General features: G+C 36.2%; 1 protein-coding gene across 5 annotated transcripts in view; it reads right to left on the bottom strand.

Moving 5' to 3' along the window:
- Window positions 1-24,375, bottom strand: part of LOC118743199 (apoptosis-stimulating of p53 protein 1) — a 160,911-nt gene that overhangs the window by 58,965 nt on the left and 77,571 nt on the right. The window contains exon 1 of one of the 5 annotated variants that reach the window (XM_036475752.1): window positions 19,473-19,690. The exons of 3 other annotated variants lie outside the window; for them this stretch is intronic. In XM_036475752.1, coding sequence (XP_036331645.1) covers window positions 19,473-19,616 — 144 coding nt within the window. In that variant the 5' untranslated portion in view covers window positions 19,617-19,690. Of the gene's footprint in view, window positions 1-19,468; window positions 19,691-24,375 lie in introns of those variants that run through there. One more of the 5 variants, XM_036475756.1, reaches the window with a different exon arrangement.

The raw sequence follows: 24,375 nt of genomic DNA, 5'->3' as shown, positions 1-24,375 counted from the left end.
AGCAGGAATAAAAACAATGCCATTGGTAATGTCCAAGGAAAACTTCACGCCAGCCTGTTGATGGCAATGCTAATCTCCGGTAGCAGTAAATTGAGTGTAGTCTGCAGCCATATATATGTAGGTACGTACATAAGTGCAGACAATAAGACACGAACATAACCAATCCATTATAAACATGTAGATGTGAAGCAAAAACAAAAATGATTGTGAATTAGAAAAAAAAAAATAGGACAATGCTAAATATTTGGCAAAAGTGTACGGAAGCATACAGCGTTGAGTTCACTGGATATGCAAGACTACACCACAAACACGTACATATATATATATATATGTACCTACACCTACCTATATTTGTATGTATAGAGAAGTACATACATACATTGGTATGAATTGTGCCTAAACATGCAACGGTTCGTAAGACTACTCTTGTATAGGCGTTATTAAAATACAAGCGTTTGCTTACAAACGAAAAAAAGCTTGAAAATAAAAGCAAAATGTACATTGTTGCTGCTAAATAAAAAGTGGCGATTTTTAACTCAAAAATCCATGGATGAACGAGCACGCTTATCATCTTCGCAATTTCAAGGTCGATTAAGCTGCTTCACTGGTTCAAAGCAGCTAGTTGGGCGGAAATTACAGCAAGCACAAATCATTTCAAATTAAAAAAGAGGAATCAAAGTGCAGTGGTTTGATTGTTAATCACTTTTGAGTAAAGAACCTGCCTACAACATTTCAAATCTAGTTTTTTTTTTGCTCATATCCTGTGTAGCTGAAGGCTCAGACTTGGTATTTGTTAATGCACAATACAACAACTTGATTTTCAGGTGAGAGGATAACACAATGGACCAATTCAATTTTTCGAAATGTGTAATTATTTCTGAATTTTAATTTCTGTCGAAGCAAGCTTTGATTTTCTTCTTCTGTGAATTGAAAATGTACTAGCGCGTTAAATAAAACAGAGTTGCATTTCTTTTCTTATATTCTTGATAAAAAAGCAACATTTATTATATTTACTTATTATATTTTTACTATGGAAGTGTATGTAAACTGCAAACCTAAAAGGAGTGTTTATCGAGTTTTTTTTATTATGACACTCTTGCAGCAATTGAGCAAAATGGATAATTTTCTTCACTACAAATAAGCAGTAAATTAGACAAGTAATGTGATTTTAATTATGATCTTTAAACCTTTAAAAAGAATATCCAACGAAATTAAGATCTTCTTTCTGAGCCCATTCCAAGTATGCATTCTATAAAAAAAAATAAAAGATGCCAAGAGTGACGGCTTTTTTTTACATACTATTTTTCAAGCATTCTGAGATAGTCAAGTACCTGCATTTGCACTCGAAAATTTCCCCGAAATTTGCCCCGAACAGTTCCGAAAAAATCCCAAAAAATTTAAAAAAATCCCGAAAACGTTCAGAGAGTAAATCGCGAAACTATCCAGAAAAGCCATGAAAATTACGGAAAGTTCTCGAAAAAGTCCTGGGAATCTAAAAGAGTACCGAAGCTCCGACAAAACAGCAAAAAATGTCTCGCTAAGTACTGAAAAACACCCAAAGCTTTCCGGAAAATTCAAACATCAAGCAAAAAAGTTAAATACGAAAATATCCAGAAAAGTGCCGAACAAATTCCAAAAATCACAAAAAAAAACTTCGAAATATCCACAAAATTTTGAAAAGCAAAATGAATTCGTGTTACAAAAGTCAATAACACTATTAAATTAAAACGAGGTAGTAATCGAAAATATTCGTAAAACTCCTGGAAGATCCTCACAAAATAAAATCGCTAACATTTCCGAAAAAAAATTCCAAAAGTTGTTAAAGATTTCGAAAAGTTTCGAGAAGAAACGAAAAAATCCCTACAAAACTTGCAAAATATACCGGAAAAAATCTGACACATCTTGAGTATTTGCGTAGAACCCAAAAAACTACGGAAAAAGTTCTGAAAACTGCCGAAAATACTAAAAATATTTGAAAAGTCCTTAATGGTCTAACAAACTGCCGTAGGTTCTTGAAATGTAAAATACGCAAAATCACTAAAATATTTGGATTCAAAATGGCACAAAAATATGGAAAAAATGTGTTTCTTAATTCAAAGGATGTTTTTCGATTAAGTTTCATAAATAATTTCCATTTGAGGTATTACTTGAAGTTCTCCGCAATCTTTGCCAGCAGGTCTGCATGAATTCCCCCCGGCTTCCTGATAAAGGGCATTCCTCAGTTCTTGCAGGATTCCAAGCCGACCTTTAAAAACCTCTGCCTTGAGATACCTCCATAAAAATGTGTTTCGATATCGGAAACAATGTTCTGTCTATTCAAGTCGAAGCGCACACGAAAAGACCTCTGCATTGAAGTCACAGACTCGTCGTTTCCTTGAAAAAAAAAACACTCCACTACAAAGCCACGTTACTCAGCCGTCCACAGCATGTTGACTACAGAAAGCCTTATCGTTCACCCACCCATCGAACCGACTGCCTCCTCAAGTAAATTAAAAAAAAAAAAACTGATCCTCGATTGAGGAACACCATGGCGTATGAGCAACAAAAGAACGACAATAAATTTATTTTGTACAAAAAATTGCAAATATCTAAAGTGTGCAACAAATTTCAAAAATTTCGAGGTGATGGGAATCGGAGCAACAGCATTTTGCATTTGCATACCAAACATTTTTCTAAAAATTAATATTTTTTTTAATTTTGGTGAAGTTTTTTTCTGACTTTTTTCCCCGTTTTGTGGAACTCTTCATATTTCGATCCCTCCCCCTAAATGAATGCGATTGCTCTCACTGGGATAAATTTTTGTGTGTTGCACTGTGTTACCCATATAGAAAATGTAAACTTTCTCTTTCTTCAAGAGCCCACCAAACACACACATACATATGTATGTATAACGTATTTCCTGGAAATTAAGTCTGCAAAATTGGCTAATTGCATACATATATGTATAAATACTTATACAAGTAGTTATGTATGTATATCCTGACGCTTCACAAACTCGATAATAAAGTTGCTGTGTTAATGTTATTGTGTAATTAAATTTAACGTCGGTCAATTTTGGCTTGCAATAGCCCAAGGGTGCAATATACACACATGCATACATACATATATCACCAGAATCGTACGGCCGGCCATACATACAAACGCACAGAAAAGCCACTTCGGTCATAGAGTAACGATAAATTAATAATTAAAAATTTTATAATGCTTTAGAAGCTGCCGAACAGAAGCTGCCTGCCTGCATATCTTGCAGAATTGTACATATGCTTTTGACTGAATGTGTGTGTGTGTGTAGGAGAAATGTGAAGTACTCATATATACACACCAAAGGAAGTGGAAATTGTAGTTGAAAATTTTATAGAAAATTATGCCGGAAAAGCAACACACCAAAGCTGGCCTGCTCGCAGTGCTTTACTTACAGTGACGGTCGAAAATGAATAAATGGTATTTCATTTTTAATATTTAAAATATTTTTCAAGCTAAATTTTTTTTTGATATTTTTGTATAAAAACATGGTTCATGCTTTAACAAAAACTTTATAAATCACACTTTCAAGCTTTATACAGAACTTAAAAAAATTTCACAAATTTTTTTTTGTAAATTTCGAGCTCTTCAAACAGAATTTTTAGAAATTTTTTGAATTTGCAGCTAAGAAGCCCATGAAATTCTAGTAAAACGACTGCAAGTTTTGGCTGCCTAAAAAATATTATATTTAAATATTTTTTTCTACAATTTTTATTGAGCTTGAGTCCGTTTTTAATGAAAAACTATTGTGGAAAAGCAACAACAATTTGAAAAAATGGTAGAAGTGATAGCTATTTCAGAAATCACCACATTTTTCTTCCCGCGGGAAGAAGTCTGATGCAGAAAAGTGGTGATTTCCGAAATAATTATCACTTCTACCATTTTTTCAAGTTGTTGTTGCTTTTCCACAATCGTTTCTATTAAAATCGGCCTCAAGCTCAATAAAAATTATTGAATATAATTGTTATAGTTAAGGCCATAACAAAGAAAACAAACATTTTTTTGCTGACGGCTTTTACGGGTTTTTTTCAGATAAAAAGCGAAATTTAGGAAAAGCGGCGTTGGCTTTTTATATTTTTATTTTTTTTTTTTGAAAACGATCTTACGCATATTCTTGTATACGAAATTCATGTTTATATGGAAAAAAGTGCAAAACGCTGTCAACAAAAAAAAAATAAATATATTAAAAATCAATGCGATTTTTTAGCCGCTCAAAACTTGAACTTGTTTTACTAGACTTTAAAAGCTTATTAATTGCATAACCAAAAAATTTCTAAAAATTCTGGTTGAAAAGCTCGAAATTTAGATAAAAAATTTTTGGAATTGGATTCTGTATATAGTTTGAAAGTGTGTTTTATGTAGTTTTTGTTAGAGCACAAACTATATTTTTATAAAAAAATATCAAAAAAGTTTTAGCTTGGAAAACGTTGTAAATATTAAAACCAAAACACCGTTCATCCATTTTTGACCGCCACTGTATATGTATGCGTGTGTGCTAAAAAAAAATATATGTATGTATCAACTCTTCGCTACTGCTTTATGCCATTATTAAGGCCAATAGTGCTGCAAGAGACCAGAAAAAGACGAAGAAGAAAAGGGTAGCAGCAACCAAGGAAGAATAATGCAAGTAGGAAGCTGGCAGAGTGATTGCAGCAACAGCTAGATACATATACACACATACGTAGAAGAAGGCTAAATATGCGCCAACCAATAAGTGAATAAAGTAAATGAAGTGTATAACACTTTCCGTATTGATAGACATTTTCCTTTTCGCTTTTAATGGAAATTGCAGTGTAACTGCAACTAAATGATGATGAGAAAGAAGCGTTGTTGGTTGAGTGATGAGAAGTGAGTAAAAAAAATGATTGAAAAAATGAATGAATGTGGCTACAATGTTGTTTTCCTTTTTGTATAACTTTTATTTGGTTGGTTTTTCTTTTTTTCACAGTGCTGTGCGGCTGCAGCGCCAATGCAAAATGGAAATTCCATTTTCATCATTGCGTTCACCAAGGCAGCTTCTCAACTTTAAGACTTTTTTCTTCTTCTTATTTTTGCTCACTTGTTTACTTCTTTTGGTACTCTTCTTTTCCTTCGCCGCAGATGTATCACAAATTTACTATCATTTATATAAGTAGAAAATCTATAATAATCCTACACTGCACAGCATGCAATGCAACCACTGCTGGCGGATTTTTTTTTTTTGTTTGTGTTTTTGATTTTTTTTTTTCTTACTGCTTTTGCTTCAGCTTGGCTATTCAAGCCTGAAAAGCGTAATTTGCAATTGAATGAAACATTTTTTTTTTTGTTTCCTTATTTTTATTTTTTTAATTTGATTGCACAAATGGGAACATGAAATCGCTTCACTCCGCTTGAGGAATAAATCTTTAGTAAAATTAGTTTTTTAAGTTTCTTTCAGCCAATTCGAGGTGGTGTATTGCTTTTGTTGAATAATCTTTTATTAAAAGTTTAGCTGATGCAACTTTAATAGAGTCTCAGAATTGAAAAATTGATTTAGTTTTTTTGCTAGTCATCAGCTTTAAAATAAAATGGCTAGTTTTAGTAAAAAAGAACCAGCGACTCTGTGGCATTGCTGAAAAGTGTGATATTTTTTGAATATAACCACTTTTACTTGGCTGAATCGACTGATTTACTAATTTTCAAGATCTAAACAGATTACATAAAAAAACTCCTCAGAGCAAAATGGGCGAAAGGATTGCAGGCTGCATGAGAAGTGTGAACTGATTTTAGAAAAATATGTTTGTGGATTACATATATTTTTCTTACTTCCATTAACCAAAATGTACTTGTATTTTCATGTATGTTAGGGTGCATCACTCTCCATTGAAAAAAAAAAAACGGTACAGTTTTTCCATCGCAATTACAAAATCTATTAAGCACATTTTGAGACTGCCGGCAAAATGTCTCAGAAAAATATTGGGATCACTTTGAAAATACCTTCAAAAAATTATTTTTCTTTTAATAAAATTTCTTTAAAAAAAAAGTTTTTCCACAAAAACATCTCACATGATAGTAGAGTTAAAGCTGATGGTCAGCATAAAATATTTACAAATTTTATAAACGGAATCAAAATAATCAGATTCAAATCGGTCTAGCTCACGTAAATCTTAATATTTTTCCGAAATATTTTGGCGGAAGTCTTAAAATATAATACTACTAATATTGTATGTAAATGTAAATGTTTGTATGTTTGGATATTTGGGCTTTATCACGGCGAAACGACTGAACGTATTTGCATGAAATTTTGCACGTGGATAGTTTAAGACCTAGACTGAAAAATAGGGTACTATTGTTTAAGAGTTGCCGCCTGTTAGAAAAAGTTAAATTAAATTAATGAGTTCAATCAAATTTTACAATACAGGTTACAAAAAAAGTTTAAGAGAGCTTTATGTTGAAGATATTTTTGGAGAGTGTTGCCACCTGTTTGAAATGAAATTTTTGTACATCGATTTTTTGTGACCTGGATTGAAAAATAGGCTACTTAACCTCTTTGCCGACAGAACCAAATTTGGCACACTTACTAGGGATTTCCTAATGATGGTCTTGGACTGAAAATAGTTGCGATAAATCAAGGAAGCATAGCCCCTCCCATGCAAATTTTAATTTTCATAAGGCATACGTATCTCTGGAAGTATTTGTGGGAGAGAACTGGAACTTGGAACTTGGAAATCAATTTCATACTCATGGAGAAAATTAGGGTTTTATAAAAGGGGACGCATATCCCTTGAAGTGTTTGTGGAATAATATTAGAACATGGTATGGGGTTATTCATTGCTCATGCCAAAAAGTGAATTTTTAGAAAGGGATGCATGTAGTAAAACATTCATAATATATGTATTTCACTGGAAGTATTTTAAATTCGTTATGGAGATTGATTTTTCCAGTACCGTACTGACAGACAAAATGTCAGCTAATGGAAAACGGAGAACCGGCATCTGGCATAAAATCTAAAAATCGCATGATGCATACCTTTGGAGGCATTTAGCTGCAGTAATGAGAAGTAGCATTTTATCAAAACCAGGTTACTGGATTTGAGTTGGAATTATTAAGAACACACTGTGGCACCAGCCAGAAGGTTACACGTTCACGCGGCGTATCCCTGCAACCATTTCAAGACAAATTTGGAGGGATTGATATCTTTCGCATGCCTAGCTGGCAGACTAGATTTTATAATTTAATACATTTAAACGGCCTAAATATCTTAAAAAATAAATGCTTAAAAAATAATTTTTTTTTTTTTGGAAATTATAAAAAATTAATTGAGCGAAAACCAAAAGCGAAGCCAACTAAAAGTAAAAGAATCAACATTGAAATGCGTAAAAATTAAAATAAGGGAGCACGAATTTTGATGTGAAGCAAAACTCTCTGGGAAGACAATACTTTTAATAATTATAAGTATAATTAACAAGTAATTTTTAAGCAAAAAACAAAATCGACTTCAATTCTCATATGAATATTTATGACTATCGTTAATTTCTTCATGATCCGATTATCGTATAAACCAAATTAATATGGGACCACCTGTGAGGTAACACCTTTCATTTAAAAAAAAAAAAGATATATAGAAATCCGTTAATGTGGTCCAAAGTTATGCGGTAACGTACATAAAAAAAAAAATATTATATAAAAAAAAGGAAATATAAAAAAATAAATATAAAATGCTCAATATGTGCTCATTTATTACAATTCTGGTTACACCAAAAATACATATACATATGCTCATCATTATTAAGAGAAACGGGTGTAACATTTGCCTTTGCATCTCTTGCCTTGAAGATCAAGTAATTACATGTAATTACATGCACATACCTGTCTGACCCATTAGTGCTTTTTTATTTCATTTATAACCAACTTCACAAACAGGAGAAGGTTATCAATTCGTCGGAATATATTTTTTTCTTGTTTTTTTATGTATGTTACCGCATACCTTTGGACCACGTTACTTGTCTCTTAACAACTCTGAAGGTAACGATCCAAGCGGCGGCGCAGACACAACGCTATCATATATCAACCAGAAGTGTGAAATACCTTTCATGCGCTCACATATACATAAATATTTTTGCGCTTGCTTGCCTCATTTTATGTTCTTGCTTGTCATAATATTGTCATTAAAAAATTATAAAAAAGATAAAACCAGAAGAGTCCATAATAAGCAACAGAAAGAAGAAGGCTATAGATCGCCTTGCTTATAAATCCCAAATTACGAATTAAAACAGTCAACAAGCTGCTGAAAAAATGAGCAAAAAAAAACGCCAAACAACGAAACACAATTTGACCTTACATGCTAAGTTGGCTAGAAAAAAAGTTAACAAAAATGTGCTTAAACGACAACGGTAAAAGAAGTGTTAGAAAAAATGTAAACAAGGTAAAACAAAATGAAAACATAACAGCAAAAAAGAGAAGCCCGTTGGCCCTTTTGTCGACTAGAAAGGCGAAATACTTGTATGTGTGTGTGTGTATGTGCAGAGCCACTGGGATGGTGACGACATAATTTAAAAAGTTTACAAAGAAATCCACTCAAAGCAGCAAAAGTGGCAGTGTTTGGGTGCGTAATTCTTGTAAACCCTTTTTTGTTAATGTTTTGTATTTTTTTTTGTTTTTTGTGCAGCGTGACACATTTGTTGTTAGCTGTTTGTTGAAATTTACAATTTTTGTTTTGTTTTACTCCCGTCTTACTTCCAACCTTTGCTGTATGCATCTGCAAGCTGCAATAAAAACTATTCGGACTAAATACACGCACGCACTATAACAGAAATTCAAACAAGAACACTTAGATGGGGCTCAACACAAAAAAAAAGAAGAAGAAACTAAGTGGATGTAAAACAGTTATTTATTTATATGAGAGCACCCTGTTTGCGCACATTTGTCGACTCAAAACAGCGTGAATATAAATGAAAGTGTGCTCTTTCGCAATGTTGCATCTTCATTAAAAATTTAAAAAGCGTAAATGCCTACAACGCTGCCACAACCGCTGCCCACACACACACACACACACACTAGTTAGCGATCTACTAGCGCTGCAAAAATGTTATGAATGCAGCTTCTCCTAGCGCTTAAGCTGAATTGGCAGCGTTGTTGCCATTCATGACACTGCCGCTCCCGCCACCCACATCGCCACCAACACATACACGCAGCTGTACAAACAAAACTTGTCGACTTGTCTAACCTCGCTCGGTTACGTGAACTGCTGAGAGTCACTGGTTAACAAACATGCATATATGTATGTATGTACATATGTATATATGTATGTAACTTATGCGCTGTTTGAGGCTGCAAACTGCAAACAGAAGAGGCCTATTTCATTTTTCGTTTTGTTGGTGTTGTTGTTGGGAAGCAAGGCAGCTCAAAGCTAGTTGAATCTGACTGAAAGGAAGTAAGGTCGTGAATGGTTGTAGCGGTAGTAAAGGAGGTTGGCTAAAGCGAAGGTAAGGCAATTCAACAATCATCGAGCAAACAGCAAGCCAGTCGGTCACGCGGGTAGGCGGGTAGATAGGCAGTCAAACCAACGAAGAACCAACCGCACAGAGTTACAGCCAACCAACAAGTCAGGCACCCAACCAGGCCAGCCGCGAATTTTGTGAATTGGCATAGTCTACTTTCCCCGCAAGCAGTTCGCTAGCCTTAGAGCTATGCACGACAGGAAACCATAGCAGCTGGTCCAACAAACATACATACATATACGTACGTACTACATACATACTGATAGCAATAGCTGCAGTAATAGTCACGGCGCTAGTATTATCGTAACCGCCAGCATGAAAATATGTACATATGTATGTATTTATGTATAGATGCATTTTAGTATGCTTATGAATGCTTTAGCAGTGACTCTAATCGCTATGAGTCACTATTGCGCTATCCATGAGCTGTAAATAAACAAATTTAACTAAATTCGTGCATAATGCCGACTTATAAAATATTTGCTTTTATTAGAGAGTCGCTGATTCTTGCGGTAAAAATTAAGTTTTTAATGATATCAGGAATATGAAATCTTAAAAAATGGAAATAAATATTTCAATTAAGATTCGTATATTTTGGAAGTTTCTATTTGTAAATTAATGTAATGTTAACACATTATCTAGAATAAGATAGATAAAATATCATCAAATATATCGATACATATGTACTTCGACAAATATTGTACCAACATAACGACATCCATATCGATGAAAATATATAAAAAAAATTACGATAACCGGTTAATTTCGCATAAAATATAGATATTTCAACAAATTTTTCGATTAATCTATCGACAGTTATACAAATAAAGTCTTCGAAAAAACTATACATACACAATAAATTCATTGACATTAAGTTGTAATTTTATACGTTTCTTAGTAATTAAGTATTTACTTTTTTTTGTGTTTTCTTTAATAAACTTTAATATTAAGAGGATCTCCTGTATATCGAATATTTCCATAATTCGAATCGGTTCTGCAATCATTAGCTCGAATTATCCAGTTTTGACTGTACTTGCAAGTGAATCTTAGAGACAAATTTTCTTTGATGATATATGTATATCTATATATCTATATATAAAGTTTTGACTTCGACGCTGACCTAACTCTCTCATGAACAAATCCTCTTCAACAAAGCTTAAATAAGTACAGTAAAATACAAGTTAAGATCGTGTGTACTGGAAGTAAACTACTGTGAACATTTGAAAAGCCTACCAAAAACTTGTATGCAATATTGGGACCTTATACCTGGAACTGTCGCTATACATATATTATAAGATCACTGGAAAGTATTGGCATTTATTCAAAAGCATCTATTTACTGCATCTATGGTAAATTTTTTGTTTTCGTAATATTACGCGAGAGTATGTCGGCTTATGTTTTTTTTTTCTGAGTATGTTGACACGCGGAAATCAAGCTGCCCAACTCTGAACTGAAAAACTGCGAGCAGACAAGTATATACATAGGTACATATGTAAGCTTCACAAATTTTTCTGTTTTCTACCGAAGCTCATTTTTTTGGGCTTTCTACCCATTTCTGAATTTAAGGATGTGTCACTAAATTAAAGCTGCTACTTTTAAAATTTTTGTTTTATTTTATAGTAAAAATTCAAACGGTAATGAATGTGGAAAGGGTAATCGGCAGGCTAAATTCGGAAATTGCAAAGCACTCTTCCTAGCCACTACAGGGTACAGCAGCACTTGTCAAGCCTACAAATAATTTGCACTGACCTGTACAGGTTGTGCCGCTAGAAACAGGGAACAGCAGAGCACATTCGGTGCAACAGTGACGCCATCTCCAGTGCTGTCGTTTTCTATTTTTTTATAATAGTAAAAAACGTAAATTTTTGGGAATATTTTGCGTTTTGCGAAGTATACCCCAAATGTTTTAAAAATCTTTTAAACTTAAGTTAAGGCCGCTTAAAGCAAAAAAAAAGGTAGGCGTCGTAAAAAGTGAGATGGAAATTATTGAGAAAGATAACTACACGTGGATCTCAATGTCCAAGCAGTCCTCAAGGACAGGGACAATATGATGCAAAAAAGTGAGAGGCCTTGGACCAAACCTAACCTTCAAACTAGGTTCTTCTAAACTAGACTATGCAAGTCTCAGCTAAATGGTAATGTTGGTAAATGTAACGAACCTGTTTTACTTTAAATACTCGTAAGTGACAGGTCACACGGGAATACCTGCTGATTTAGTTGCAAAGGACTGAGGTCGCGGATTTCCTAGCCCAAACCAGTTGTAGCACTCAGTAATGGCAGGGAGGCTTCGAGGGAGGAAGCAGTCGTTAAGCAAGTGGTATACCTAAGTGGTGACTTCTTGAGGCACGAACCACTGGAAGCGGTTGGAATACTTAACACCCTTATTTGCCCTTCCCCTCTTGAAGAAGAAGAAGATGAAACTGCTACCCCTTTTAGTGTTTCGGTCCCGCCTGCGCAAGTATAGCCTAAGAGTTAAACTCCACAACCAACTTTTCGCGTAGTGTGTTCGTACCAACAAACGAGCTTTTCTTCCAAGAGTAATATGTGAGCCCCGATTACACGGGACTCATACCTAACCTGGCTTAAGAAACTTGTATCAAAACGTCAAATTTTTTTCCGTCTAGTACTACGCCAAGTGCGCCCAATCACTTGCACATTATCGATTGTTATTGTATTCTTATTAAATTTATCAAACGCGGGAATACATGGCGTATGAGTAACAAAGTTCTCTATTCATATGTATGTAATAGAAACAAATTTATTATTTAATTTAACAATCGATTACGGTAATGTGGTTTGTCGCAACGTAGTACTATCCGCTGCAATTATTAATACATTTTTTTTTTTCTACAAAACGAATGTTCTTCCATCTTGTTAGGATGGAAGGCATCTCAAAGATAGAACAAAAATTACTACTGAAATTCGCACAAGGCTTTGACATCCTTTGTGATGTCTACTTTCAATGGCTAAAATCGAACTCTAACTGACAACGCTAGGGACCTACCGCTCTATGTGCAGCTTACCGCCGGCCAGATTAACTTTACCTAAGCTTATAAAAATCTCTTAAATTAAAGCTTTCCTAACTGTTGATACCATTTTGAGTAGACAAAGTTTTACGAACTCAACTTTTCCGTGGAAAAACTTCCTCTGTAAGTTGTATTTCAAACCGAAAAACTTTGTTAAAGACACCCTAATGTACTATGGATTTAAATATTGACGTGTGCACTTATAAAGGTTTGCAAAAATGTTTAACGAGTTTGTCAAAAATAACTGCAGTGAATGCGCTCACGAGATATGCCCACATTTGCACGACTATTTCGGCCCCGCCACATACCTATGTAAGCACATAATTCTACCTCGCTACAACGTCACCCAACTAACGTCCTCCATCATCAACATCCTCATCATTTTCCGCCGCCGGTTGGTTAAGCTCTTTAGATGTCTGGTTGGTTGACTCGCATTGCCTGAAATGTGAATGTTTTGATGTAGTGTATGTATGTAGACGTTGACGTGGATGGACGAGTCGCATAGAATCGCGTAATTGTATCTCACAAATTGCACTCATTAAACAGACACAAGCACGCATACAGACAGATAGACACAGCTAGAGATTGAGCTGAGTGGTTGATATTAATACAAACTAACAGCACTTGAAAGCCATAGTGAAGACCTAAATAGCAAAGTTATGGCAAAAAGCATAGCACTGCATTGCATTGCGCAGAACGAAAAACGCTACGCTGTGACAGATTGGCATTCACTTGAACGCCTGGATATTTGGTATTTGGCTTAATAACTGCAGGAATTAAACAACAAAAAAAACACAACAGCAACAGCTGCATCGCATGTCTGCTGCGCCACTCGACGTTTAATAGACATAATGGCTGGAGAGGACTCACTCAAGTTTTTTTTTCCTTTTCTCAATTTCCACTTTTTTTATGTGAAAATGGGGCGAAATGCTTTTATTTACGAGTGTTTGCTAGCGATTTATTTTTCTGCAGCGTTCCTATACTCCAGGCAACCACGTACATACATACATATGTATATACGTTAGGCTCATTTTTCCTTTTGCCACCGCTTCAAAATTACTCTGCCCATTAGCACCCAGCTGGGTTGCTACATCAGCAGCGTTCTAATAAATAAACAGTGTGTGCCATATATACGAGTATGTACATTTGTATGAACTAAATTGCAATTGCGCCAATACATATTGATTCAAATGGCATAAACGTACATAGTAATCTCAAAAATCTTTCACTTTGGTAGTACAAATGACTTTCATAATAACCAATACATATCTATGTACATATGCACAATAACCTCAAACGACTTTCATATCAGCAGCGCAGTTATTTACAATAAAATCAAAGCCGTCACTCGTATCAGCAACAGCAAAACACTTGTGACAGTGGCGCAACATTGAGATACTCAACAAATACTTATGCAATAGCATCCATAAGCAGTGTTGCCAATTATGGTACTTTCGTACCAGAACTGGTACTCTTAAAATGATTTAGTACGTTGGTACGTTGATTTTGATTTAATTAAAATTAAAATTATTCCATAAAAGCGGCAGCTCTTGAAACAGTATTTATTTATTTCCATATATAATTTTTTTTATTTTTATATATTATATATTCTTGTTCGCCAACTGAAATTCCAATAATTTAAACGCTCTTCAATACAATTAAATCGCGAAAGTTATCGATTTGTGGTTTATTTACAGATTCATTATTAAAAAGCAAAGGGCGAATTAATTCAATTAATTTTTATAAAATATCTGTTATTTTTTTATTTTGAAATATGTATGTAAATACCTATTTCTCAGTGTTGAAAACAAAGAAAACAAAAAATGTTTAGAGCTGAGTGGCTCAGCAATTTTGCATGGGTTCCCAAAGATGGTTCAGCCCTTTGTGAGGCAAGCAGTAAAATTCTAAAAAATCTTATTAAAAAATTAAAAATTTGTAATTATTCAATTTTTCTGAGTTGTGAGCAGAGTTTACAAATTGTACTTTTATGTTTTTGTTATAGTTAGTATGAACTACATTTTTATAGAAAAAAAAAAATGCAGAAGGAATTAAAATAAAAAATTTTGGATATCGACACTGTGAAAAATTCAATTTTCCTGAGTTTCGAACAGAGTTTACAAATTATACTTTTATATTTTTTGTTATAGTTAATATGAACTAAATTTTTATAAGAAAAAAAAATAGCGGAAGAAATTAAAATAAAAAATTTTGCATATCGACACTGTGGAAAATTCTATGTGCAGATATTTTTTGCCATGAATGTAGTTTCTCTTAGCTTAGTAAATAATTTTTGTCACACATTTATTTAGTGAAGTTAGTTTAAGTAAATTTTTTTTTATTGAAACATATTTATTAAATGAGAAAAAAAACATATGTTTTTGCTATTTTGGGAAAAAAACTTATTAAAATTATTTTGGTGCTCTCGAAAGCGTTGTGGTACGTTTTTGGTAAGAGGAAAAATATGCTGGTGGCAACACTGCTCATAAGACTCTAAATGGGTTTTCTTAGTATTTCAAATGTAATTTTGTTCTGTGATTGCCCGTTTCTCACTTACTGTTGGAAAGTGTATGTGTATGTCAGTTTGCGTGTTGTGCTATCACATGCAATAAGGCAATTTGTGACAGATGTGACAGCTGCTGTGAATTGGCTGCTGCCGTGGCTGCCGTTGCTGCTATTGCCGCCGCCTGAAGTTGTAGTCTTCAAGGAAATTATTTAGAACAGCCAGCGGCGTGCTTCTTTTTCTCAGCCCATTTGATTTTATAGCACAGCATTTGGTGTGTTGAGGCGCAACTCGATAGGCGGCTTTATTGTTCTAGGCTCATAAAACGGCAGATGGGGTGGGATAACTTCGATTTTCCGCTTAATTACGGCTGAAGCACATCTCGTAGCGTTTATCTATTCTTTTCTTATCTGCTTCTCATTTTTCACCATTCGCACAATTACTTTGGCTCAATTAGCATTTTGTTTTGTTAGCGCGCCGATTTTATGAAATGGTTTACGCCCCCAATAAAAATAATTTAGCGAAGTTTGGTGGATAGGAGGCGCAATGTACGTAATAGCGATTGGGGAATATATTTCGCTGTGCCAAGCAATTTTAAACAATTTCCGACAGTGTTGACACTCTAAGGGTCTTTTTCTCAAGCGGGGTTTAAAATTCATATTTCCTTTAAATACAAATTTTGTTCTGAAAAAATTGCTTTGAAGGGCAGATAAATTTTAAAAGATACAGCACTAAGGCTAGCAGCTTATATCTTTTGAACGCCCAGTAAACTGGGTCGCAAAAAAAAATTTAATTATTCCCTCCTTCCTTGTTTAAAAGCTCACTTTAAGAAGATATTGGGTCCATAAAAACTTCCGGCCTTACCGGTTATACGGGTGGACAGGTGCAAGAAGTGTCGTGAGCGAGAGACCAGGGAAACCTTGGAGCATCTTCTCTGCTGATGTCCTGCACTCTCAAAAATACGACTAACATGCTTGGGGGCCTATCAATTCGAGAAGTTAGAGGATATCTCAAAAGTAGGGCTGAAATTGTTATGTCTACTTTAACGCGTAAAACGGGCTCCAACTGGCCACACTAAGAACCTGTCGGTCTATGTGCGGCTCAACGCCGGGCGGATTAACCTAACCTAAGCTAAGTTCATTGTCTTAAATTTTAGTTTTTATTGTTTTAAAAAGAAAAATAATTTATTAAATTTAAAGTTTAGAAACTTATTATATTTATTTTCAATTGAAAAATGTGTGTCCTTTTTTAATTTAATTTTCTTTTAATATTTATTATTCGTTTTTTAAAAACATATTTTTTAACGCATATAATTTTTAATAACTTATATTATTTTTAGGGTTTTCTGTTTTTAATATATATTTCTTTTAAAGTTTAGGTTTTTTTTGTTTCGGAAAGAAAAAAAAAATATATTTTTTTTGTTTCAATTAAAGTTTAGGACTCGTTTTATCAAATATTTTTTTCTTCTCATATTTTGGTGTTTGTTGTTTTAAAAATAGAAATGTATATTTTTTTATTTAATTTAATTTTTGGAAAACTTATTGCTAAACGACAAACAGAATAACGCTTAGTCCTACTCTTTAGCAGATCTTTCAATTTGTCTTTCGAAATACAGAAAAGGGCTTTCAAGATAAGTATCAGATTTGACTATTGACGTACGAAAGACTGTGTTGAGTTGAAAGACAGTTGCCAAAATTTCCCTGTTAGATTATATTTTCAAGTTCCCAGCATGGCGAAATCCTGGTGGTTTGAAGATAATAACGAATCATGACAGCAGATAATATCAGAGGTTCCAGAGCAAGCTTATGGATCATCTGATCATTTCCAAAACTGTAAACTTTTCATGTCAGAAAGTTCAATAGTGTAGTCCTTCTCTTAAGTTTAAAAAGCATTAGCGTATTAGCTTGATCGAAAATTTGTGCCTTGAGTTAGTTGATCCATATGCCACTTGACAAGCGCCCACGTAGCACTGAGAGAAAAAGTGCGTATGCATGCATAAAGTTTATACCATAAACTAAAGCAAAAGTTACTCAATCATCGGACGCGTTGCACACTTCTAGGCAGGCTATATGCTGAGTTGGAGACAATGGTATGCAAATTGTACACCCCACTGCTACAGCAGCTATCTATCTAAGTTTTTCCCTCCTACATTTTCGCTAAAATAAATCCAATCTTTCTTTTTACGTTAATTGTTTCAAACTTTCCAAATACTTTCCTTGCTTCATTGTGTTTTTTTTTTTGTTTTCGTTTCTTTGCTTTTGCTTGCATGCACAGCACTTTTAAAATTTTCCAATCCATTTATCAACACTGTGCTGTGCAAGCACTTTCATTAGTAATCTAATCGAATAATCTACATTTCAACTGCAGTACTGCTCTCGACAGCTCAGCAAATAATGCAGGCACCCCCACATCCCACCATTCGCTGTCCGCATCCATCCTGTTGCCATAAGTACTTTTGCAATGCTGGTATGTACGTCAGCCCCGCCAGCTGCAATATTCCATCGCTCAACTTCGTAATTCTACAAATTCACTACTAGTTCATTGCTGTTCAAGCAGCTGTCACAACCGCTTTTGCAATCATCTCACTAATCATCTTTTCATTTGGCATTCAGTAAAGATTTCTTTTGCAAATGCCAGCTGTAATGCTCACTTTCATGCTTCAACTTTTTGCATACATACTTAGGGGGGGCGCTTACCGCCTTACCCACCACCCACCCACTAACACCTGCCGCCCATTAGTTATTGTTTTAAACAGCTGCCATGTCTACGATTGCATTTGTTATGTCTCACTAATCATCTGCTGTTGGAAGTTGTGCGCTACTCTTTTTTTTTTCTTTTTTGTTATTTTTTTTTTTTCTGTGAATATGGCTTGCCAACATTTCTTGTTGCATATCCTTATTTACAGCACGCCTCACTAGCTAGCTGTTCATTGTATTTTTCTTTGTATTCTTTTTGTATGCCTATCCTCAACACCACTTACGGCCACGTGGCGCTGCTACGTGCTCTTAACCCAACTTTGCATTTTGTTACTGTATTCTCTTCAGCACCCAAATCCTTAGCGTATCAATGCCTGCTTTTTCAACCTTGCAACCTTACAACCCAGCATTCATACAAAGTACATAAGTTCATATTTCACTTTTTTTGTGCTCATTCACCACTCACACAGCCTGTCCAATCCATTCCTTTGGCCGGCCATCAAGCACACTTCAATCACTTGGTTGGCCCTGGCCGATCCTTCGGCCGCTTTTAACGACTTTTTTGTGCACTTCCAACTGGCATTGTTGCTTGCAGGTTCATAATTTTTCACCTTAATGACCATGCACATACTGTGACTCGGGAAAAAAAGGCAATCACACACACACACACACGAGCCTAAGCAACCACTCGACAAACTCATGGATCGCCCATTCATTTGTACTCGGATGTACTCCACACTTCACTTGGCCACACATTCTCACAGCGCACTGTGCTGCTATGAATGAGTCCGACCGTCGTACGAGAAGTCAGCCAGCATACATACATACATACATACATGCTTACAATCAAGGCGTCACACATTCTCATTTTGTCTTTCCCAGCGAGTTGTGCATCCCACTCACCCCATTTGGGTTTTCCTACAACAGTTCTCTGGTACTTCACTTCCCCACCAACCTCTTTTCTCTTCTCTAGTCGGTCTTGGTTTTCTTCTGCTCTTACTGTCAATGCTATGCTTTCTTCAGTGTGGGCTGCTGTTAGGCATTTTAAGAAGAATTCAGTGCTAAGGCGGAGAGAGGCGGGGGCCTGTTGAGTAGGGAAGCCGTTGGTTGTCATTTGACTGTCGCAAATTGCTACCAAAATAATCGCTTTATTGCCAATATTCTGCATACGTTTACGCTTTTTTATAGCATTTTAATAACCGTTACACCCCTAGCTACAGTTACTTTCAAGCATATGTTTAACTAAGTGTGGTAAAAGGGGTGACGGCAAAGAGATCGTTTGCAAAGGAAATTCAAGAAAAAGGTCGTTTAATGTTGCTATCGCGCGCGAGTTGGGAGCTACATACGTATGTATGTATGTATGTGGGATTTCTCTGTCATTTACCGTTTGCCGTTAAGCATATTACTTATGCTTTGACAGCACATTTAACCTAGCTGATAGTGTTGTTGCTTTTGCTATTGCCACCATTACTAGCTGCTTGTTTTCGAACGCTTCTTACATTCATAGATAAATATTTTATTAAAATTTGTGGTGTGCTTGCGCTAAATGAAGGTAGGTAGATAAATACTCGCAAATTCACTTTTTAATTACAGTTTTTTTTTTTTTTTTGTTTTTACAAAGGTTCGCTGGCGTAATTTTTCCAACTCCCTCGGCGTCAAATTTTAGTTGGTTTCACTTTTTAGTTGAATGCGTTGTTTTTGTTTTCATATACTATTCCATTTAATTCGTTGTTTTTGTTTATTTCTACTAACTACATACATACGTACATACTTTTCTGCTGATTAAATTCACTGACACGAAAACTTTTCTATGGCTCACGCACGATATACTCTTTTGTTTAGCTTTGCCACAGGAGTCCCAGCGAGACTTGATATGTAGTCCTAAACACTTTTGTGGTTTTCTATGTTTGTGCATACATATATACTCTTAGATATGCATGTATTTTCCGCGTACGAATACGCACGAAAATTCAATGCGTTTTTATTATACTAGTTCAAAGTGTGACTCATTCACGTACTTTTACCGTTATCGCATTATACGTGACCGCAAGGTGCAAAGTCAAAATTCAAACTAAACTCGTTGGCCGAAATGTTTGACTGCGTGCTGCTAAAATCAAAAGTGCATAGAACACAAGTTCGGCTAGTGGCAACGAGCAAGCGTATGAAATGACGACAAGCCCACTAATAACCGAGCGAAAGTCGAGAAAGGACTTTTGAGTATGTTTGGCGTTTAAGTGTAGGATGGGTGGGTGGTCCTAGTAGAAAGGCTTGTATTCGTACGGGTTTCCTTTGAGTGGTTTTTCTGCATGTTCGGAGTAGACGATGAGTATGTTCGTATGCGACTGAGTGTGTTCGAACGAAATGCTAGGCGCATGGAATGTACGAAGGATGCGAGCCAGCTTGCAGTGGTGGAAATTTTAATTTTGGTAATGTAATTTATTTGAAGTTAGTAAACAAAACACAGAGAATAGAAAGTAAAATCTCCTTTCATAAAGATAGCCATGCACAAAAAAAATCTTTAGAAGAAAATTAAATGCTGTCTTTAAATCTAGCCTACCAACATTTTGAGCCATGGTTTGAATTGATATACAATTAGGGGATTCACAAGACGTGTTAACCGTCGTAAAATCTTAAGGTTAACACCTTTTTTAATTAAAATGGTTTTAGGGGATTTCTAACTAAACCGAAATTCTGTTAAACTGATAAAGAATATATAATTAGCCAACCCCCCAACCATTTTAACCGCTATTTTACATAAACAAGTGTTAAGCTTAAGATTTTACGACGGTTAACACGTCTTGTGAATCCCCTAAATGTTTGGAGGATATAGGAGGGTTCTGCGGGTTAGTAGAATAGAAGGCTGAATAAATTTGCGAAGCGCTGTAGCTTTAACACTACTTTTTTAGTGCCGGCATAGCTGGCAAATTTTTGTTATGATATCTAGTCTCTTGTGACGTGCAGTATGATTCTCGAAATCACCACGCTAAATCTCTAAATGAATAAAGTTTGTACCTAAAAATATACATACATACAACGCCTCCAGCGAAACATAACACATCCAAAATGCTTACGGTATATAATGAAGAAAAACTACCGCGGAGGCAAATACTTACTAGAGCTCTGCTGGGTCGTTCCACTTAATTGATATGCCCTCTCTCCAAGCCACCACATCTCCACCGCAGAACAGCGTACGCCGATGGGGGTGTCTGGTCGCTAGTATACGAAACCTGGGTAACAGTCGATTTTCAGCTTCAACTATACTTACTGCGGTGGACTGCGTGGGAATGAAGGAGGTTCTATTCCCACCAAACATTTTCAGACTATACCGGTGATGCTTAGGAATTAGTACTCCTGGTATTAGCATGCACGCGGTCAATGGGCTGTCCTAAGCCTGTGCGAACACAAAAAAGGCAAGCGTTCAGTGGGCCTCTATCTTTGGTTCCCACAAGAGCTCCGGCTGGCGGCTAAATCATCTTCAGCCTCTTAGTCGGAGAGCATGGTAATTCCGAACAACATCAACGTTCCCTATAAAACTTCAGGAATAACAGAAGTTGGCACTTTGTTGCAAAGAGTAAAATTGGACTCTCATTTGTTCATTTAAAATTTTGGGATAGGAAGGAAATTTCTAAAACAGGTTTTTTTCCGCGGAAGCTTAAAAAAGCTCTTTTTATATGTGAAAGCTTCAAAAAGCTCTTTTTGGTGTTAAAACTTCAAAAATCTAAGCCATCTTACAGTAATCTAAACTTTAGATTCTAAAGCACCAACTGGGACGTGTAGACTAATATTTTCATGATACTTACTACGGACAAATGGGTGAGCTCTTACAACATGATCATTTTAAGCTTATCTTCGAGCTTTTACCCCCAAATTTCTACCGTTACCATGAAAATTCTTACGATATTTTCCAAATCTCTGCGCCGAAAAGACGTAAGCACACCGAGTTTCGTTAAGATATCTCAATTTTTACTTGAGTTATTGTGTGCACAGTCGGACGGACGGACAGACAGACACTGCTTAATCGATTTCTTTTTTCATTCTGATCATTTACGTATACGTTTGTCGATTCGTTTTGTTTGTCACAAACAACCGTTATGTGAACAAAGTAACAATACCCTTGTGCACAAGTGCGCTCGGATATAAAAACTGAGCGCTCAAATGGGTGCTCGCATTTGTGGCTCAGACGACGCGGTAAAACGGTACAAACTACCTACATTCATATGCAAGTATCCATCACTGACACATGTTGCGTTCGGTTGTTGCATTGACACTGGCAAGTCAGTTTGAAGAGGAGAGGAAAGATTAAAAGCGACACTGACATGACCGACCCCAATGATGACGCTTACGTTGAGTTAATTTTAAATGGAGTCAATGTGCAGCAATATAAGTGTTTGTACATAAGTATGTTTGTGCCAGTAAGGAAATGGGGGCAAGAAAGGGTTAATAGATTTGGAGAATTTAATGAAGAGCCGAGAGGGAAGCAAGAAGGCTGAGAAAATCGACGACAGCTGGAAAAGGGTCAAAAGGTAACCGACTAAGAAACCGAAAGTACGAGACTACATACACACATAAATACATCTGCATGCATACAAGTTGCTCGCTTTAAGAGAAGGGTGTAACGTAGAGTTACGTGTTAGTTGAAAGTAAATTGTTGCATGAAGGGTGCGTACAATGCCTGAGGCGTTTGTTGCAACATAAGCGCTGCGCTTCATACATTGCCACGCGCGTAGGCAGCAATGCAAGGTTGCGCATATAAATGCAAGCCTGCGTATATTTTTTTTTTTTAACTCAAACTCGTTCCGCATTGCCACGGCTCTTTTGTACAGCTGTGCGCAACAGCAGCGTTGCCAGCTGTCTGCTGACAATTGTAGAGCGCAATGCATAGCAAAGCAAATTGGTAAGTGCTCGCATAAGAAACGGAATTAACAGTAAAAAGCAATGACTTCACCTTCCGGCTGGCTTGCTGGCTGCTTGTCAGCGTTTTGTTTGAATTATTGATGGAAATTAAAATTTCGCACAATGCGCGAGGGCGAAGCGAATAAAATGTTGCGGCAAAAAATAAAAAGATAATCGCAAGAAAAGATGGCGGGAGATGCGCTAGCGGGTCTGTCCATACAACTGCCACAGCGGAAGTCAACTAAAACAGTTGTTGAATTTGTTCGCTGTACATACATACATATATACAAGTTGCACACAATGCAACGAATGACAGCGGATGCGATGTATCTGGAAGTTTAGCTAAGACGCCAGCCAGCCATAAGCGCTGCTACAAGTCGTTGCACAAGTGAAGAACGTTCTCGCTATGGCCGATGGCTTATGTGAGAAATGGGGCAGACATCGCTGGTAGCGAGAGTTGCTCGCCGTTTGAGTAGCTGTAGCAGTAACTGTGACTGTGACTGTGACTGGAGCTGTTGCAACCGTTTTGTCAGCTGTCACGGCTGTTGTAGAGCAGCGCAGTCAAAATGTGTACCTACTTAGTTTATTGCCTCAAAATACTACAATTTCTAAATGCCACATTTCTTCGTTCTGCACGGATGTGGAAAGGCTGTGTTCATCGCTTGAGCTGCGTTTTACGTGTTAGCGTGAAAGTTCAAGGAGCTCGCCCACATGGAAATGCATTTGCCACTTTTTGTACACATTCTTCATATTTTAATTCTTTTCTTCCTCTTTGTATTTTATTTCGTTCATTTTTTTCAGCAGCTGGCCTTCAACAAGCATACACAGCCCACACAGTTAACCAGCTGCTGCAGTAGTCGTTTATGAACACTAACTGTTAAACTCTATGTATGTCAGGAGAGTCTCGCTGCTAGGCGAAAACCTAAGCTCCGCCGCAGGTGATCGATGTCAATTCCAAAGAGCTGCTCGGATGCCGTTTAGTAAAAGCGGGCAGAGATGAATAAGTTTAGAGAAAGTATTGTGATGATTCCACCTAATCATACCCCATCCGTAATGGTACAAAGCTGGTATTGTTCACAGAGTCGAGGCACGGCGTTTAAGACGAATCGTCGACAGAATATTGTAGGCCATATTAAGAAAGCGTATCGCGCTGTAAATGGCGCAAACATCAGGATCCTCCTTCTGGTGGATTGCGGAAATTACACTGAGATTCCAAATACCAGTCATGCAGTTTTTTATCAGACTAAGTTGCAACCACATCTTCTGCTGTGGTTCAAAATAATAGTGAGACGGAATCCCACTGCTAGTTTATATCCACACCATGATGAATTGCTTGTTTAAAAAGCATGGTTGGTCGAGCGCGAAATACTTCGAATCTCCGTCGTGATTGCAACTTCTTGACGTGGATTTTTCCGCGCGCTCTCTGATCCACGCTTTTTATTGCGCAGAGGCGCGTGCGGACTTTAGCTGCAACTTCAAGTCCTTTTATGCTTTTTCGACAATTTATGGGCGCTTCGTACATTAGTCGGCAAGCCTAACTCTTAGTTTAACGGAGACCTAGCGGCAGAAGACACCTTCACTATTCCTTCTCTTAGGCTTGGCCGCATTCCAGCAAAAGTTTAATATTTCTTCATTTCAGCTATGGCTTGCAATCCACTATTCAATTGATGCACTGAGAAAAAGGATTAGTTTCGACAACTAAAGATATTTAGTTCCCGAATTTTGACAATATTTGGGAACTGTTACCAAGGATTGGGAACTATTACCATCGATTGGTAATT

The sequence above is a fragment of the Rhagoletis pomonella genome, unplaced genomic scaffold, assembly GCF_013731165.1.
Source record: "Rhagoletis pomonella isolate Grant_MI unplaced genomic scaffold, Rhpom_1.0 Rhpom_scaffold_00007, whole genome shotgun sequence".
Taxonomy (NCBI): Eukaryota; Metazoa; Arthropoda; class Insecta; order Diptera; family Tephritidae; genus Rhagoletis; species Rhagoletis pomonella.
This window is presented reverse-complemented; position numbering and strand designations above follow the sequence as displayed.